This window comes from Canis lupus, chromosome 11 (assembly GCF_048164855.1).
Source record: "Canis lupus baileyi chromosome 11, mCanLup2.hap1, whole genome shotgun sequence".
In the NCBI taxonomy this organism is placed as follows: Eukaryota; Metazoa; Chordata; class Mammalia; order Carnivora; family Canidae; genus Canis; species Canis lupus.
The window spans coordinates 47,064,634-47,084,990 of NC_132848.1; the positions used below are offsets into that span (position 1 = coordinate 47,064,634).

The window sequence follows — 20,357 nt, forward strand, 5'->3', positions numbered from 1 at the left end:
TCTCTAAATCTTCCCAACCAACTTTCTCTTATACAAAGTCACTGTTTTCCTGACGATGTTTTCCAGCCCCAAAGGTCTCTCTCCTTCTCTCATTCTTCTAGTCCCACCTCACCTAGCCTCACTTGTATCCTCACCAGCACTCTCCTGGATTAGTTTTTCATGGAGTGGAGCACTCAATGCACCATCCCTAAAGACCATGGATTCCAGACTTCTTGCTGGTCACAACTTGGAGAAATAAACATGTGTGGCCACCTGTGTAGATCCATTCCCAAGAACTCTTTTAGGGTTGTTTACAGATGCTTCACAGGATTTTCTGCCTCCAAATTTTCCAAGGAAGTCAGGGTTATAAGTGTGAAGAGCCTGCTGGGTCTTTCTGGGCCTGAGTTCTATGGGATTTGCTCTGGAGAATAATCCTTATTTAGTAAGGATATGTTGTAGGATAGAATGGCTGGGCTGCCTATACCAGATTCCCGGGAAAAACTATGGAAGGTTAATTATAATTCAGATGACCAGAGGTGATTTCCACCTTAGTACAATTCTGACTGGCAAATGATGGTAAAATTTGTAATCATGACAATAAGAAGGGTGTGAACGGAGGGAGTTTTCAAGGGGAATTTAAAATTTCATACTTCAGAATTTTCCTTTCATTACGTGGTCTGTGAACCAAGCACCTGTCTCTAGGGACACCACGAAACTAGTGGGTTATGGAAATAGGGTAAGCAATTCTTCAGCCATGCACAACTGTGACCATGGTGGGCAGAGCAGGTGGGATGATAGTTCTCCCCTCAGGTTTGATCCTGGGGACAACATAGGACTGTCAGTCAAAGCCTGAGTGGAAAAAGCAAGGTACAGGTGACCCTAACATCATCATATTTTGCCACTTCTCACCACATCTGATCCTCACCAACAGAAAAATCACAAAGCTGTCCCAAACTCAGGAACCAGTGGAATGACTACATATCAGAGAACCAAAGACATCCAGACTGCATGACATGCCCTGGTGTGGATTAAGTAGAGGAAAGTGACCACTGGCCACTTCCTTCTGTGTGTGGGCATTTCCAATTGGATCCCCATTCCTAACAAACTTTGATCACCTTTTGTCACATGTTATCAATAAATTCCAGAGGACCTTAATAAATAACTGACGGTTTCTTGCTCTCCAATTTACAATCATTCATCAGAATCTTTGGCCTTTGCTAAAAGAATTTATAATCAGACTATATTTATATATGAATCAAAAATATAAATATAAAAATGACTTTCATCTGTGATGAATTTTCACCCTAGGTCATATAAGCCCTTGCAATCTTGAGCTTTGGTCCCAACCAATATTTTTTCACAACAGGAGAGCAAGACCTGTTAGTGGGTCATAAAGTCAAGCCAGTGGGGTATGGCAGATATAGAATTAAAATATCTCATAATGATCACACATGGTGAGAAGTATCATTTTAAGAAAGTAATATACAAGATATCTCACTGCTAAGGGCTATGCTAAGAGTGGAAAGGACTCTGAAGATAAGATGCCAAGTGTGAAAGCCATCCCCCCACCTCAATTCATTACCTGTGGATAACTGTGCTGGGCATATGGACGCTTCCCAGAACAGACTTTGGGAGCTTTGCACACCCTGTGTGCTGACAGGGCAGTGAAGGGGAAACTTTAGCCCCTGACCAAGAAGGGGGCAGCAGTGGGACCCATCAATACCATTATACACACTAAATGTCTTGTCTCACTCTGGCTCATCCTCAAGTTCCTCAAGCTCATGTTTCAAGTTCATGCCAATAGTTCCTCATCTATTTCTCCTTCCCTTCTCTCTGAAGATCTTGAAACAAAAGCTTCACTTCTTATACCCGCTTTCTTCAGTTCTACCCACTCCTTCACCCACTGCAAACTAGCTTCTGCTCTCAGAATTCTATGAAATTATTCTAAGATCACTAATGATCTTCTTGCCAAATCAAATGGCTTGGAGACATCCTTCTGTATGACTTTTCAAAACTCCTCCATAAAAACTTGAACAATGGATTTAGCAGTAGTGGGTCATACATGTTGAGTGCATTTACTGTTGAGCTCTTGGGGCTGCATGCTGCTCTAAGCATACTATGTGCATTATCTAGCAACCACCTTAAGGTAGGTGCTTTTTCTATTTTAAAGATGAGGAAACTAGGCTTAGGGGCCTAAATAAGGCCACAGAGCTAGAAACTTGCAGCGCTGAAACTGCACGCAGGCCTGTGACTCCAAATCCAGGGTTTTCTTCGTCTCTGCTTGGGCTCTCACATCATGCACTCTACCCTGAACCCTCTGGCTCCTCTAACTTTCTTGTCTTCATTCTTTCCACTGTCTATTTTTTTCTCACTACCTCAGATGACCTTCAAACTATCTCAACTCAGACTTCTCTTCTAAGCTCCAAACATGTGGCCTTTCTCACCTGGATACCCCAGGGACACCTAAGAATCAAGAGGAAAGTGAATTACCTTTCCCAGAAAATATGTTCTTCCTCTTATTCATTCTTTCATTCAGTCATTTGAATACTTATGAATGTCTACAAGGTACCAAACACTTTCTAGGCACTGGGAATGCCTAGAATAAAATGGACCAAGGCCACCTTCATTCTAGTAGAGAAGATAGATCATAAACAAACAAGTACATAATGTCAAGTGAATTGTGCTGTGAAAAGAACAAAAATGTGGCCAGGGGTTAGAGAATGACAAGGTGATTAGATTGGGCTGCCCAGGGAACATCTGTCTCTGAGGAGCAGAGATGAAGAGTTAACAGTGCTTGTTTCTCCCATGTCCAAGACAGAAAGTTTTTGGGCATCCTCAGCTTTGCTTTGCGGTTCAGCCCGCACATTCACTTTCTACGAGCTCATATCTCTTTTCTCTATTTCTTCCTCACTGTTCTGGCTTGGCTCAAGGACTCAACACTGCTCAACAGAGTTTTGCACCCAGTCTGGGTCTTTCCCTCCTACACTGGGCCTCATCCTGCTGTCAGAATACAAATCTGTTAATGTCTTCCACTTGCTGAAAACTCTTCCCTGGGTTTCCATTTCCTAAGAGAATTCCACATCCCTTGTATTCTGGTGCCATCTTCCCTTTCCTATCTTATGTTCTGCTATATCCCTGATGAACATGCCATGCTCATCCCACCTCCCTGCCTTTGCATAGGCCATTTCTTTCACTCAGAACATTTTGCACACCCAAACCCTTAAATCCTATACATCATTCCAGATCAAATTTAACTATCCCCTTTGTGGAGCCTCCTCCAACTACCCAGTTCACTTTTCCCCACCTTCCAATTGGTCTATGTGTATGCCTCTGTTTTCACATTTATAATCCTCTGCTATAAGGATCTGGGTTCCATTTATTCAATAAATGGTTGTCAAGTGTCCACCATGTGCCATTCTCAGTTGGCTACAAAAAATGTGAAACAAGGGATGCCGGGTGGCTCAGCAGTTGAGTGTCTGCCTTCAGCTCAGGGTGTGATCCTGGAATCCTGGGGTCAAGTCCCACATTGGGCTCCCTGCATGGAGCCTGCTTCTCCCTCTGCCTATGTCTTTGCCTTTCTCTGTGTCTCTCATGAATAAATAAATAAAATCTTAAAAAAAAAAAAAAAGGCCAAACAAGGTCTTAGCTCTCATGGATGTTACATTCTGTTCCAATACATCTTCACCAAGCTGGACCCATGTCTTCAATGCAGTTAATAAACCCCATATTGTGTCCATTGTATATTATCACCTTGGGGGGCCCCCAAGTAGAGAGAAAAGATTGAGACAGGCTCTTCACTGCCTGAGGTCACCTGTGCCAAGCATAGAATCTGACCTGTGATAAGAAATGAACAAGTATTTTTGGATAAAGAAATGATATAAAGTATTTTTATTCCCACTTTGTGGTTAAGATAATAAAAAAATAGAACAATTAAATTCATATCTCATGAACAATGAACTTTTGATTCCCAGGATTCCAGACAAATCAAGTAGAACACACTATTGTTATTCTGAATTACAAGAGCTGTTTTTTTTTTTTTGCAAAACTTCCCATTTTTAAATTTAATATAAAGTATAGAAAAAAAATAATGCTAGCAAAATCTGCTGTTAGGCACTGTCTCTATAGTTCAGTTTGGGCAAGTCCCTCATTTGGGACTTGTACTGGTCTTTCTTCCTGACTAGAATATAGGTGGGATGTGGTTGTCTGTTTAGGTACTTTTAGTACCTAGAATAGTGCTTGGCACCTTGCAGGAACTCATAAGTATGTCAGTGAAAAAATAAAAGAACAGAGAAGAGGCATGATGAAAAGACGAGCAGATTTTCAGGGACAGGGAGTTAATTCACTTGTCTTCTTGACTTTTGGGTGCCCACAGGGCATCCAGTGAGGGCCAACAGATAGCCAGATATTTGGAGGCATCAGATGGTGCCTCCCAAGGGAATACTAAACAATTCTTTGGGGAAGTTATTTTGTTTGAATAACATTAATAGCCATGAGATATTTTGTGATAAAATATTTGCATTCTGCACAAAAGACATAGTTTTCTACAATGGAGGGGGAAAGTGAGATTTGTTGGAGAAAAAACTAAAGAAAAACAGAGTCAAAACAGAATCAAAGAATCCAGAGCAGCAAATACAGAATTTAAAATCAAGCAAAGCCAGTATCACTTAGCAATGACTGAAACCGAAATGATGAAACTCTAAGGTCAGTTCTTTGGTATATATTTTGGGAATATATAGTGAATATACCAAAATTACACAGAATTCAGTAAGATTTCAAATGATTTATTCCAGGTCTACACACCCCACACACAGTCAGAAAGGGAGTATTATATTGGCAACAAGTATTTAGAGCCCCAAAATATTCATGCCCTTTGAACCAAGGATTCCACTCCTGAGAATTTGTCCTAACAGAATAAACCAAATGCACCACAGAAGTCATTAATACAAGTGAAATAAAACTGAAAATATTCCAAATGTCTAATACTCAGTGAAGAATCAAATAAATCAGGGTAAAATACATGCCATGAAATATTATATAACCACCAAAAAATTAATCTGAATATTCAGAAAAATCTGAGAAAGCATATGAGACAATGCCAAATAAAAAAAGCAGAATATGACATTTTTCTAAAGAAGACATACAGATGGCCAACAGACACATAGAAAGACGCTCAATATCACTAATCATGAGGGAAATGCAAACCAAGACCACGAGGAGATACCATCTCACACCAGTGAGAATAGCTAGTATCAAGAAGAAAAAAAACAAGTGTTGGCAAGGATCTGGAGAAAAAGGATTTCTTATGAACTGCTAGTGGAAATGTAAATTGACGAGGTACTGTGGAAAAACTGCATGGAGATTCCTCAAAAAATTAAAAATAGAATTACCATATGATCCATTAATTTCACTACTGGGGATTTATCCAAAGAAAATAAAAACACTCATTTAAAAAGATACAGACACCCTATTGTTTACTGCAGCATCATTTACAATAGCCAAGATATGGAAGCAACCCAAGTATCCACTGATAGATGAATGGGTAAAGAAGGTGTGTGTGCATGCATGTGTGTGTGTGTGTGTGTATACATATATATACCCAGTGAAACATCACTAAACCATAAAAAAGAATGAGATCTTGCCATCGGTGACAAAAAGGATGGACCCAGAGAGTACTATGCTAAGTGAAATAAGTCAGACAGAGAAAGAAAAAAACCATATGGTTTTACTTGTATGTGGAATCTAAAAAACAAAACAAATAAAAAGAACCAGAATCAGATCCATAAATACAGAGAACTGATGGTTGCAAGACAGGACGGAGTGGGGGGATGAGCAGAATAGGTGAAGGGAAGTGGGAGCTACAGGCTTCTAGTTATGGAATGAGTGACTCCTGGGGATGAAACATACAGTGCAGGGAATACATGGCACTGTAACACACTGTAATGGCACTATAATAGCATTGTGTGCTGACAGAGGGTAGCTACACTGTGGTGCACGGCAGAACATATTAAATTGTCAAAGCACTATGTTGGTACACTTGAGACTAATTAACATCACGTATCACCTATACTGCAATTAAGGAAAAGAGCCGAATATGAAATGATTATGTAAACCCTGTTTCTATGTGAAAAAACTTAAAAAGGACAAGAAAGCTAAAAGTAAGTGATCCACAGTGGTAATAACAAGGCAGTCAGATATTTTTTCTTTTTGAAAGGTATGTTTTATTAATAATAATTACTAACATTTATGGGGGTGGCTTTCAACATGAAGTATTTTAAAAAGTCATTTTACTCTCATAATAGCCCTATGAGGCAGATACTAGTAATATTATTATTTTACAGATTAAAAAACTTAAAATCTAAACAAAACAAACAAAAAACCTTAATATCTAGAGAGCTGGAGTAACTGGCTAAAATAACATAGGGATTAGGTGCAGATCTGAGGCTGGACCCTGGTCTGGCTCATAGCAAGGTTCAGGCCTTTGGTCTCCATATTATACTTCTGCTTAGTTTTTTTTTTGTTTTTTAAAGATTTTATTTATTTACTCACTAGAGACACAGAGAAAGAGAGAGAGAGAGAGAGAGAGAAAGAGAGAGAGAGAGAGGCAGAGACACAGGCAGAGGGAGAGCAGCCTCCACGCAGGGAGCCCGACGTGGGACTCGATCCCGGGACTCCAGGATCACACCCTGGGCTGAAGGCAGGTGCTAAACTGCTGAGCCACCCAGGGATCCCTCTTAGTTTTGTTTTTTAATTAAGAGGACTGTTGTTTAAAAAAGAAGGTCATAGTAAAATCAAATGGCATTTCCTTTCTGTTGAAAAAAAGTCCTCACACACTTTAACTCAGTTGGCTTTAACTCTTATAGAAATCACTGTGGGGGGATCCCTGGGTGGCGCAGCGGTTTAGCGCCTGCCTTTGGCCCAAGGTGCGATCCTGGAGTCCCGGGATCGAGTCCCACGTTGGGCTCCCGGTTCATGGAGCCTGTTTCTCCCTCCTCCTGTGTCTCTGCCTCTTTCTCTCTCTCTCTCTATGTCTATCATAAATAAATAAATAAATCTTTAAAAAAAAAAAAAAAAGAAATCACTGTGGAGGAAGGTGAGAGGGAGAGGAAGGCCAACACAGGGATGGCAATGATTTGGGACAGGAAGGAGGGAGGACATATAGATGCCTCCAGGGCACCTACCTCTCCTTGTGACTTGTTTGCATGATTCTCCTTCTTGGCAGCCTCCTGGAGTTCCATAGCCTGTTGGATGTACATTTTCCCAGCAAGGATTTCATTTTCCAGCATCGACAGCTCCTTCAATGAAATGGGCCAATTCAACCGTTCTAATGCCCTGTTTAAAGCTGCCTTGTTCTCTAAGTACCGCATGGGCTTATATGCATCTAATCTAAAAATTAAAAAAAAAAAGGAGGAAAAAAGACAAAGAAAGTGATAATAGAAAACACATGGAAAGATGATTTTCCATCAAAACCTCCCCTGAGAACCATCTCTCAGACAGATGTCAGGTTATCAGCTGACAGAACCACAGGCACACTCGACAGTCCATCAAGACTGTGGTAGCTTACATGAGTTAAAAATAACCATCTTTGTGAATTATGGTAGGCATTCTTCCCTACTACCTAATCTGATGATCTGATCTTGAAGAAGTTTGATATATATAGCTTTTTTTTTTCTCCAAATTTTTTGGGCATATTGGGAGCCCATTCCTTTCTGCCTAGGCCTACCATTTGGCAGGACCAAAATTGAGCTTTGAAGAGATTTCACACACTGTGCCCAGGAATAACTCTGGGAAACAGAGCAAAGCAAAGGGAAGGGAAGTAAAACAAAAGCCAAATATTTGCCTCAGTGCAGTAATTCTTTTACCAGCTCATTCTAGCTATTTGGATCTCCTCTTCTCCTTTTTTTTTTTTTTTTTTTTAAAGATTTATTTATTTATTTATTCAGAGAGAGCGAAAGAGAGGCAGAGACACAGGCAGAGAGAGAAGCAGGCTCCATGCAGGGAGCCCGACATGGGACTCAATCCCGGGTCTCCAGGATCACACCCCGGGCTGCAGGCGGCACTAAACCGCTGCACCACTGGGGCTGCCCTCCTCTTCTCCTTTTATAGGCCTACATAGGGCTAACCTTTCTGGCTTCGCTGTTTTGGTATACAAAGAACAGAAGGCAAACTTTCTATGAGCTGATGAACCCAAGTGTGACTCCAGGGGAAGCCAGTGTGGTGTGATGGCCCAGGTCCTGCATACTATTTCCAGTCCAGCTACTGCTACATTTGACACTCCCATGGAGGGAGAGAAAGAAAAGGAAGAAGGAGGAAGCAGGGAGCCAGGAGGAAGAAAGATATAGAGGGAGGGAAGGGGAGGGCATTTCTTAATTATTTTCTTACTGCTTAAAGGGTGACTTTCTTTAGATTTGGGGTGTTGGAAGAGTACATTGCAAACCCAGTAAAACCAAAGGACTCAATCCACAAGCAAACCTGTCAGATAACAGCAAAAATTCTTATTAAAAAAATCTCAATTGGAGTGATGTCAGCAAGACGGTGGACTAAGAAACCCAAGGCCCCCATTCTCCCCTAAGAGATATGGACTCATCAATATATGGACCAAATTCCCTCTATGAGAATTCCAGAAACCAGGTAGGAGGTCACAGCACTCAAGATGAACACAAAGCCAAGAAGAATAGTAGATTAAAGTGGATAGAAAATATTGTTGCATTTTGCCTAGGCTAGTCCCCCTGATTCCCTGGCACAGTGCAGTGTAATTAGGAGAAAACTCATAAGTTGTGGCTTCCCCCTTGGAAGGGACAGAAGAGAGGAAACATACATCCAACATTCTGGCTTTCTGGGGGACTTCCCAAGAGACTGGTTTCCATCTCATGTGACTCAGAGCACTCAGTACCCTCTGGATACCATTTTAGGGGTAGCTAATAAAAAGGGGTGTTCCGTGGCTTGTTACAGCACCAGACACTGCAATACCAAAAATAGGCACCAGGGGGAGCAAGAGATTATGGGCTCCTGAGAGGAAAGGGGGCAAACCTCTTAAAAAAAAAAAAGAGTAAACACACAAGCCTGGGTAAGGCACACTTCAGAAAAGGTTTGAAAGATTCCCAGAATCTCTAGCCCAGAGGATTGGTGAAGGTCATTCCTTGTAAGAAGCTATTCTGTATAGACTAGACTGGGAGAGGTATCTGGTTTTTTCAAATACTCAAATCTCCACTGAAGATTCTGAGGCATACAAAGAAACAGGGAAAGGTGGTTCAATCAAAGCAACAAAATAAGTCTCCAGAAATCTTTCCTAAAGAAATGGGAGCTCTCTGAACGACCCGACAAAGAACTCAAAATAACTGTCCTAAGGATGTTCAGTGAGCTCAAAGAGAACACAGACAACTACATAAAATCAGGAAAATGATGCATGAACAAAAAGAGAATATCAACAAAAATACAGACAGAAACTATAAAAAAGAACCAAGAAAATTCTGGATCTGAAGAATAACTATGAAATGAAAAATTCCTCAGAGAGTTTTAAAAGTCTTGATCAAGCAGAAGAAAAAAATCAGCAAATTATTGCTACTTTAAGTCATAAACTGTTACAAGAGACAAAGAAGGACATTATATAATGATAAAAGGGTCAGTCCACCAGGAAGATATAATTATAAATATATATGCACCCAATGAACCCAATGAACCCAGAACTCCTAAAAATATGACACATTGACAGAATTGAAGGGAGGAGAAATAATAAAAGTAGGAGATTTCAATCCACATTTTTAACTATTGATGTAACAACCAAACAGATGGTCAATAAGGAAAGAGTACTTGAACAATACCATAAGCTAATTGGACCTAACAGATATATGCAGAACATGCCACCAGCCAACAGCAGGATACATAGTTCTTATATTTAGACATGAAACATTCCCTGGGACAGGCCACATGTTAGGCCACAAAACAAGTGCTAAAAGTTTTCAAAATCACAATCACTTAAAAAAATCTTCTCATCACAATGGGACAAAATTAGAAATAAATAGCCTATGGAAAACTGGAAAATCCAGGAACATGTGGAAATTAAATACCACACTCTTAAATAGCCAGTGGGTCAAAGAAGAAATTACAAGGGAGATTAGAAAATATCTTGGGATACCTAAAAATGAAAACACAAAATAACAAAATGTATGAAATACTGTAAAAGCAGTACTAAGAGAAAAATTTATTGTGCTAAATGCTTACATCAAAAAAGAAGAAAGATCTCAAATAAATAACCTAACTTCATACCTAAAGGAACTGGAAAAAAGAACTAAATCCAAAGTTAGTAAAGGAAGGAAATAATAAAGATTAGAGCAGAAATAAATAAAATGCTGTATAGAAAAACAATAGAAAAAAATCAGTGAAACTAAGAATTGACTTTTGGAAAGAACAACAAAACTGATAAATGCTCAGCTAGATTAACTGAAAAAGAGAAGACTCACACAATCAGAATCAGAAAGGAAAAAAGGGACATTATAACTCATGTTACAGAAGTAAAACGGATTATGAGAGACTACTATGATGAGTTATACATCAACAAATTGGTTAACCTAGAAGGAATGGATACATTTCTAGAAACATACAATCTGCTAAGACGGAATCACAAGGAAATAAAAGAAATTCTGAACAGACCTATAGCTAGAAAGGAGATTGAATAAGTAAGCAAATACAACAAAGATAAGCCCAGCACCAAATGGCTTCAAGGGAGAATTCTACCAAGCATTTAAAGAACCAATCCTCCTCAAATACTTCCAAAATGTGCAGAGGAGGGTACATTTCTAGACTCATTCTATGAAGCCAGCATTTCCCCATACCAAAGCCAGACAAAAATACTACAAGAAAAGAAAACTACAGACCAATATCCTTTATGAACATTGATACAAAAATCCTCAACAACATACTAGCAAACCAAATTCAACAGCACATTAAAAGGATTACACACGATTAAAAGTGAGATTTATTCCTGGAATTCAAGGATGGTTCAACATATAAAAATTGATGAGATACATCACATTAACAGAATGAAGGGATGGGGAAACCCCTCTTGGTTACCTCAAGTGCTGCAGAAAAATCATTTCAAAAAATTCAACACCCTTTCATGAAAAAAAAAATATATATATATATATATACCCAACAAGCCAGAAAGAGAAGGAAACTACCTCAACATAAGAAAGGCCTCATATGGGACACCTGGGTGGCTCAGTGGTTTAGCACCTGCCTTTGGCCCTGGAGCCCCGGGATCGAGTCCCACATCAGGCTCCCTGCATGGAACCTGCTTTTCCCTCTGCCTCTTTCTCTGCCTCTCTCTCTCTCTGTCTCTCATGAATAAATAAATAAAATCTTTAAAAACAAAATGAAGGAAAGGACTCATATGAGGAGCCCACAGCTGACATCATCCTCAACAGTGAAAAACTGGAAGCTTTTCTTTCCAGGTCAGGAACAAGGCAATGTCCATTCTGACCACTTTTATTCAACAAAGTACTGAAAGTCCTATCCAGAGAGATTGGGCAAGAAAAATAAAATACATCTAAACTGGAAAGAAGTAAAATTACATCTGTTCATAGATGGCATGATTTTATATGTAGAAAATCCTAAGGATTCCATAAAAAATACTGTTAGAACTAATAAATAAATTCAACAAAGTAGCAGGGTAAAATATCAACACAGAAAAATCAGTTGCATTTCTATACACTAATAATGCACAATCCAAAAAGGAAATTAAGACAACAATCCCATGTACAATAGCAACTAAAAGAATAAAGTACTAAGGAATAAAATTAACCAAGGGTGTAAAAGACTTGTATACTGTAAACTATAAAATGTTGCTGAAAATAATTTTAAAAGATGTAAATAAATGGGAAAGACATCCCATGTTCCTGGATTAGAAGGCTTAATATTGTTAAAATATCCATACTATCCAAAGTAACCTACAGATTCAATTCAACCTGTAAAAATCTCAATGGCATTTTTTTGCAGAAATAGAAAAAAATCATCCTAATTCATGAAACCTCAGGGGATTCCAGATAGCCAAAACAATCTTGATAAAGAACGAAGTTGGAGGCCTCACATTTCCTGATTCCAGAACATCTTACACAAAGCTACAATAATCAAAAGGCTGTGGTATTGGTATAAAGACAAACATGATCAGTGGAACAGAATAAAGAGCCCAGAAATAAATTCTTTTGTATGTATATAGTCAAATGATCTTCATCAAAGGTGGCAAGACCTCGTTCTGGAGGAAAGGACAGTTTCTTCAACAAATGATTCTGGGAAAACTAGATATCCACAGGCAAAAGAATGAAGTTGAACCTTTAACTAATACTATATATAAAAATTAAGTCAAAACAATGGATTAAAGACATAAACAGAAGACCAAAAACAATAAAACTCCTAAAAGAAACTAGAGGAGGAAAGCTTCATTGGATTTGGCAATGCTTTCTTGGATATGACAGCAGAAGCACAGACACAAATGCAAACAGACAATGGAATTACATCAAACTTAAAAACTATGCAACAAAGGAAACCATCAAGATGGTGTCAAGGCAACCTTCAGAGTTAGAGAAAGTATTTGAAAATCATCTATCTGATAAGCAGTTAAAATCCAAAATACATAAAGAACTCCTCTACCTCAACAACAACAACAACAACAACAAAACAACAAAATAACTGAGTTAAAAAGTGAGTAAAGAACGTGAATAAACATTTCTCCAAAGAAAATATACTCATGGTCAACAAGCATGGAAAAGGATACTTAACATTATTGATCATTAAGAAAAATGCAAATGAAAACCACAAGGAGATACCATTTCACACCACCAGGCCACCAGGATGGCTTTAGTTATTTAAAAAAAAAAAAAGTGAAATAACAAGTGTTGGCAAGGACGTCAAGAAACAAGGACCCTCATATTTTGCTGGTAGGAATGAAAAATGGTACAGTTGCTATGAAAAAGTCTGATGGTTCCTCAAAAAGTTAAACATAGAATTACCCCGTGGTTCAGCAAATCACTCCTAGAAATGTTCTCAAGAGAGATGAAAACATATGTCCACACAGAAACTTTTACATGAATGTATATGGCAGCATTGTTCTGAACAGCCCCAAGATGGAAACAACTCAAATATCCACCAATGAAAGAATGGAGAAACAAACTGGTATATACATACAATGAATCCATACTGAGGCATATAAAGGATACTACATATGCTACAACTTAGAAACATTAAATTTTTACAAAAGTAAGGAAAAGAAGACAGACACAAAAATGTCACATATTGTAGGATTCCTTTCCTAGGATAGATCCAGAAGAGGCAAATAGACAGAAATTAGAAAACAGACTAGTGGTTACCAGACAGGGAGAGAGGTATGGAGGATTACTTAACCGGTACATGGTGTTTCTTCTGAGGTAGACAAAGTTTTGAAACTCGAGGGAGGTAGTGGTTTACACGACATTTTGAATAAATACCATAGAACTGTAAGCTTTAAAACAGTTAATTGGAGGTTATGTGAATTTCACCAAAATAAAAAAGAAAGTGGAGAGATGCTGGCTTACTTTTCTTTTTCTTCTTGAGATAATGCTCTCCAAACAATTTTATTCAAACGTCTGTTTAAAAAGAAAAAACAATAATTATTTGGTAGTAGTACTTCATTTCATGGCAAAAGGCTGATCCCAGGCTCTGAAGGACACTGCAGGCAGAGCCCAAGCCAAGGGACACATGCACTGGACCATGTCACTGCTGTGTGCTTACAGATATTGAATATGAGTATCTATCTGCCTCCCTTGGCATCACCGCAGAAACCTCCTAGCTTTGTGGCAATCGTGTTCAATATTAAAGGAGGGCATGGCTCTCAGCTCAGTCAGGTAAAACCCGAGTAAAGAAATGGCAGTAAGCAAAATTGTTGTCATTCTCTCTGCATGAAGTCGCTAAACACCCTGTTTTTCTTCCTATGGAAAAGTACAACTGTGCCCTTAGTTTACCTTCTATAGACATTCTTCTACCTGGAATTCAGAGCAAAAGCAGTTGGGGGGGGGTCATAAATAATAGGATCGGGACACATTTTAGAGATCAATCAGGCTGACCTTCTTGTTGTCTAAGCAAGGTCATTGAGAGGGGCAAGCACATGAAGTGCCCTGCTCTTTCGTCACTGCTTGTTGCTAGTGGCAGTGCTGAGACGTTCTGAAGCTTATCACTGAACATGTTTGTGGAGTGAGGAGAGGAGGAGGCTGGAGCCAGTGGTTTCTATGGGGCAAACACAGCTCCTTTCCTTGTTACAAATCAGTGATGCTTCTTTCAGGGGTGCCAGCCCCAGTCTGTTCCCCCTTCCTGTACCACTACATCACTATCCAAAGCAGGTTTCTTAGAGTACAGAGCACAGAACACTGGCCCCGGGGGGGGGGGAGGGGGGGGCTGTGAGCTGGTGTTCCATAAAAACAAAACAAAAACCACCAAGCTTCCATAAAATTTGGTAGGAGAATACTGTCTGTCTCCAGGAGGCAGACCTGGACCCAGGTCTCTAACCCCTGGACCCAGCAGCAGCAGCAGCACAGGACGCTGAGAACACTTCGAGTGGTGGTACTACCCTGCCTGACCTCCCTTCGTGAGACCACGGGAAGTGGGTCTGGCATGTGGTGAAGAGCACAGGCTCTGGAGCCAGACGGCCTGGGTCCAAGCTCAGCTGGCTTCTCCTCTTATGAGCTGTGAGACTTTAGGCCAGCAGCCAGCTCTGTAGAATGTGGATAATAATGGCATCTCCCTCCTAGAGTTGCCATGAGGGCTCAGTGAGCCAGTGTGGGCACAGCACACAGAACCTGTCTGACACGAGTAAATGCTCTGTGATATCAGCTGTCAGGAAGCAGGAAAGAAGCCATCTCAGTGCTTCTGTCTTACCTGGATGTTTTGGGTTCCTTGGGGCCTATTTGGAAATTGGGTTTTTTAAATTATGAGTTCATGTATCAATAAGCAGGGCTTCTAAGACTTGTTTAAATGATTCGTCGGATGCATTTTTGGCTTGTGTGTGTATGCTTCTCTGAAAACAAAATGAAAAATACAACTTCATTTAAAAATCCCCTAAAATCTAAACCTTGAAAGTAGATGCAGTATAGTAGGGAGGCTGGGAGTGAGGACACAGGATTTGGAGCTACATGGCTCTGGGTTCAAATCCCAGTGCCTCTACATTGCTGTTGTATGATCCTGTGTTACATAACTTTTTGAAACTCTGTTTTCTTATCTGAAACAAGGATAACACCACCTACCTTGGTGCTGGGAGGATTGAGATGTACATACAAAGTGACCAGGAATAACTCAGTGTTTATTCCCTCCAGGTTCTGAGGATGGGCGAGGCTTGGAAACTGAGAAGCCCTGAGTGAATGTGGGTCCAATTAGCTAGCACATACCACTAATTTTAATTCAATCCTTTAGAAAATACTCTTCTAAAAGCACACTTACATAACCTTGTAATCCCCCTATTTTCCATCTATACTGAAATACTTCAGAGCACAAAGAGCAGAAAAAGTGGGTGCATGTGAAGTGAGGGCAGCTGAGAGCATTGATCCTGGCTCCCAATTGGCCATGTGATGGTGGGAAAGCCACAAGAGGTGTGGGATGAGGCCATCCCTGCGGGATGCTGAGAGGGCACGGGACATGAGGGCTTCTCTGAGGCTGGTCCATCCCTTGATTCACGGATTTTACTAACCACAGTTTTCCTCTTTTTTTTTTTTTGTTTTAGGAAAGTGAAATTTGGTTGGGGGGTTGCATTCACTAGTTCTCTATATCTCTAACTGACAAATCTACTTGTGCCAAGAATTGCCAGACTTTGCAAAGCAACTTGTAACTAATGACGTTTCAGAAATCTAACCAGCAGGCAGAGCATATAGGAGGTCATAGGCAGAGGTTACTAGGCATGGCCCCACAGCCAGATTAGATCTGATGCTTCTCCTGTGGAACTGAGGGCTGCAGCCTTGACCTTACACTTAAAATTGAAATATACTGCTGAAAAATGACTCCAGAAGCCAGCCAGCTCTGGCAATCCTCACTCAAAGTTTATACCCAGACACACAAAGCCAAAATTGCTATCTCAATTCTTAAAATATTGAAATAAAAGAACTCCCAACACACAGCCACTAAGTTGACTAACATAGCTAGTTACGTCACTATTTTGGCTAAAGGGCTGTGAGCTTCCCAATTGTGTGGTCATCGCTTACCATACAAATTCAGAGTTGTATCTGGCTTGTGACGGGAAACTCCTTAGAAATGCCATATTGCAGACAGAGTGGGAGTAAACCAAGTTTCATTAATTACTTTTCATGGTATGTGTAATCTTTAGAAAGCTAGAGAGCAAGATGGGAAAGGGAAGTGACACGCCAACAAAATTCTTAAGTACTACTGAATGCAAAAGATCAGGAAGTTTTGTTCTGTATAATATTAATTTTAATATTAAATAATATTAAATAACTCATTTAATATAAACATCACATTACCACATATTAATTCAATGATATTGAATTTTAAATAATATTAATATTAAAATTAATGTTACTATTAATAACAATTTAGCATAACATTTCTCTAAGAATCCTAAAAGGCTTTTCCAGATTCACTCACTGGAAGTAGGAAGTGGGACAACTCACTATGTCTGTATTTCGGTTTTGCTATTTGGGAAGGAAGAATCCTTGTCTTTCAGAGAAAGAACACAGGGGGAAGAGCTGCATGACAACTATATTCAATGTATTTATGGTTATTTTAGGATCAGCAGATTCAAGGAATGAAAGGGGAAAGTAATTAACATTAACTAGATCAAATTAAATTCCAGTAGTCAAATACATACGTAGCAACACCTGTGAGGGAGAGGCAATAAGGGGGAAAGCAAGGATGCCGAGCACTGGCCCTTGGAAGTTGATCTCCTTGCAGGGGAGGGAGGAGCCTATGCAGAAGCTGTGAGCCCTCTGAGGGCCACAAGCAGGGTGGGTGGTGGGTCACTAGGGATGGGCCTCTCTGAGGAAGCCCACTGGAGCTGAGGCAAGGTGGGAGTGAAAACAGACCAACTGCAGGACAGGAAGAGGGTTGTCATTGCTGGGAGGCCAGAGAAGGCCTGCCTGGTGCAGGAGGAGAGGCAAAGCAGAGGGGCAGCCCCTGTGTGCCGGGGATGCAGGAGAAACCAACAGAGCAGAAGGTCGGGCCCATGGAGAAGAGTAAGCCTTGGCATAGTTCATTGTGTCTGCAAGAGACATGAAGGGCAGACAAAGACTCAGAGGAGTCCTAAGGAGCCTGGAGGCAGCTGAAGGAGCTCATGTAAGACAGTCTCCATTCTTCTGTGAGGGCAGGAGAAGGCTCCCGTGAAAGGAGACTTGCAGAAGCCTGTGATGGGCCTGGTGGGGAAAGGCCAGTGTCTGGACCAGATTGCGCACCTCATGTGGCAGGAGGGGAACACACATGACACACATTGCAAAATGACAACAGAATAGCATATGCTGGCTAGGATATGTCATTAACTTTTGTGTACTTTCATTTCTCCCCCCTACGTGGTGGGAGGTGAAAATCCAGTTGCACAGCTTCCAGAACCAAGGAAAGGCCTGCTTGGAGACAGAGGGCATGCTCAAAGTTTAGGTGCTGGGCACAAGGGATTAATAAAGTGCCGGGAGTGGGATGGGGCAGTGACCACAGAGCTAGGCCAAGTGTGAGACTGGGCATCTCCCTTGTGAGAAGAGACCACTTCTCAGCATTAACATGGGGACTAAGACTATAACTTTCACTGTAGTCAACTTGTCTTCCTGATCTTGGGAAAAAAATGGTTTACGTAGTAGGAGACATTCACATTATCTCCATTATCTCCTTATTGTGGAGTTTCATTAATCACTTTATAACATCTGAGGTGCTGAAATGATCAAATTCACACTGCTAATAGGAAAACTTTAAGGATCTCAGGGAAAACATGAAATTTCTATAGATTTTGGAGAGGGAAGGTGGTTCCTTTAAAACTCTGTTGGACTTTTTCAGGTCATATACTTCATGTAGTACCTGGCACAGAGGAAGCACCTCTGTTTGTGGCTGCGACTGCTAATATGCCTTCTGGGAAACCACTAAATAGCTGCTCCAGGTAAAGGAGTAAAATCTAAGCTAAAACAAAAGAAAACAAGCCCAAACAAATAAATTCCACAGCCATTACAGAGTTGCCAGGAATAATACTCACCTTTCATAGCTCTTAATTGCCTGTTCCACTTTTTGCTTGTAGATATTGAGCTTGACTCCTTGGGGGTTAATTAATGTCATCTTATTGGTGTCGTTGGACACATGTGCCAGAGGGAACACCTACACATTGATACCAAAGGAAGGTGTCATTTGATAGGTTAACATGTGCCTTCAAAAATAGATATACATGGCCATACAGCATGTTTTTCTAACTACAAAATCAATATAATTACAGAAAAAATAGAGAATACAGAATATCACAAAGAAAAAAAGTAAGAATCCGAGGTATCTTCACTAACCCTTTTCTTCCAGTTTTAAAACTATATATTTTTAAAATCACCACCACCACCACACACACAAAACAATAGTTTCAGGAAACTCTCATCTGACTCAAATATCATCTTCATAAGCCCTTGTCAAATTGATGAGAGTGAGCAATTTCTAAGAAAAGGGATTGCCTACCTTGTAAATTGCTTCTTGGGTTAAACATCTTTTTCATATATTTATTTTACATTTTGTTTTCTCTTGAAAATATCCGATTATATTTGACATCTTTAGACTATCTTCTTGTCAATTTATAAGAGATTCTTATAAATGACATATAGAGAAGCCTTAATGATCACATTTTATAAGCACAGCAGAGGAGCCAGAGAAAGCTCCTTTTTTATTCTTTCTGTCTGCATTTGGTGCCTACTTTCAGGTTTGGGGATGCCTAGGATTCCAAGCCATCTTAATAATACCTATAATGTTATTTATTTACCTCTTTGTCTATTACTTCTCTCTCCCTAGTAGAATGTAAGCTCCATCAGAGCAGAAACTTCATTTTACTTACTACTGTATTCCCATTACTAGAACATTGGCTGGCACATAGCGTGCCCTCAACAAATATTTGTTGGTAAATGAATAAATACATATTCATAAAGGCATATTCCATATCTTAATATTTAAACAAAAAAGAAAAGTCTAACAGAATACCAAGCTAAAATATTGTTTCAAAATTAAATATGATTCCAACTGTAAGCAGCATGTAGGCATTTTGAAAATGTGTAGAATAGCTGTTGAGAAGTCAATTTTTACTTTCAATCAAGATGATACGGTTCATGCTTTTATGTCCCCTCTTACATTAAAAATTATACAAAAATTATATTGTTATTGCTTAAGAAAAAATGCAAGAGAATGGAAAGGAGAAAGGAAAGAAAAAAAATGTCAGATGCATGGTTGCTAAATTTCTAGATACAAAGCTGAATGGAACTGTGAACAAGTGAGCAGGGCTAAAACTGCGGACATTCTGGCTCTGTGTCTAAAGAGAGCAGGGGAGTGAGAGCACAACCCCTGGAGAGCAAGTAGGACTGTGAGTGTTTTGTAAGAGAGGGCCCAAGTCAGGCTCAGGGCCTGAAGCCCATGTGGTATGAGGATCTCTCATTCCTTGAAGAAAACTCTGCCAAGTGAGAGAGGACACTGATGTAGCCTCACCACCAAGAACAGCCCTCTATATCTATCACATTCTAATACCACCGTGGAACAAGAGCTCTAAACGCCAGTGAGGGGGGTTTAGGGGGATGGATTTAGACAACTGCAAAACAGAAGGAGAAAGAAAAATACATTTAAAAAATCTTGTTAAAATGATCCACTATCCTAAAATTCCAAAATATATGATGAAAAAGTGCAAAAATAATGGCTGAGAAAATCAACAATGAGAATGTCACTTCACTTGAGAAGAAATTAATCTTATGAGCCATCTAACAACAACTTTCCGGTAGTTATAATTAAAATTAATTATGATTAGGTTGTTCAAAGAAGTAACAGTTATGTAAAAGTACAAAAACATACAGAAGTGCCATAAGAAATAGGCAGGAAAAAGAGTATTTTAAGTAATAAAATAAAACCTATCTTGGAATAAAAGGACATTGAAGTAGAAGACTACATTATTAATTTTGTAATTTAAACATCAAGACCAAAACAAGAAAATAGGCAAAGATTCAGAAAACTTAAGTGAAAGAAATGAGGAGGCTGTGAAATCGAACCTCACTACTTGTCAAATACAGAAATTCAGCATGTGGCTTCTAGAACAACTTTTGTCAAAAGGAAGAGGCCAGAACAGTAGGTTAAAAGGTGAGTCGACTGGGCTTTGAACACTGATTGAAGCTTGCAGTAATGGAAAAAAAAAATCCACAACTCTCAAA

The 20,357-nt window shown here is 39.7% G+C and overlaps 1 protein-coding gene across 13 annotated transcripts in view; it reads right to left on the minus strand.

Moving 5' to 3' along the window:
• Positions 1-20,357, minus strand: part of VWA3B (von Willebrand factor A domain containing 3B) — a 256,215-nt gene that overhangs the window by 87,416 nt on the left and 148,442 nt on the right. For 12 of the 13 annotated variants that reach the window (XR_012003285.1, XR_012003287.1, XR_012003286.1 and 9 more), the window contains 3 exons: positions 18,176-18,294; positions 13,542-13,592; positions 7,158-7,362 (listed from right to left, as the gene is read on the minus strand). Coding sequence is in view for 8 of the 13 variants with exons in the window: in XM_072768076.1 (XP_072624177.1) it covers positions 7,158-7,362; positions 13,542-13,592; positions 18,176-18,294 (375 nt within the window). In the remaining 5 variants the exon portion in view is untranslated. The remainder of the gene's footprint in view (positions 1-7,157; positions 7,363-13,541; positions 13,593-18,175; positions 18,295-20,357) is intronic. The other variant, XR_012003288.1, reaches the window with a different exon arrangement.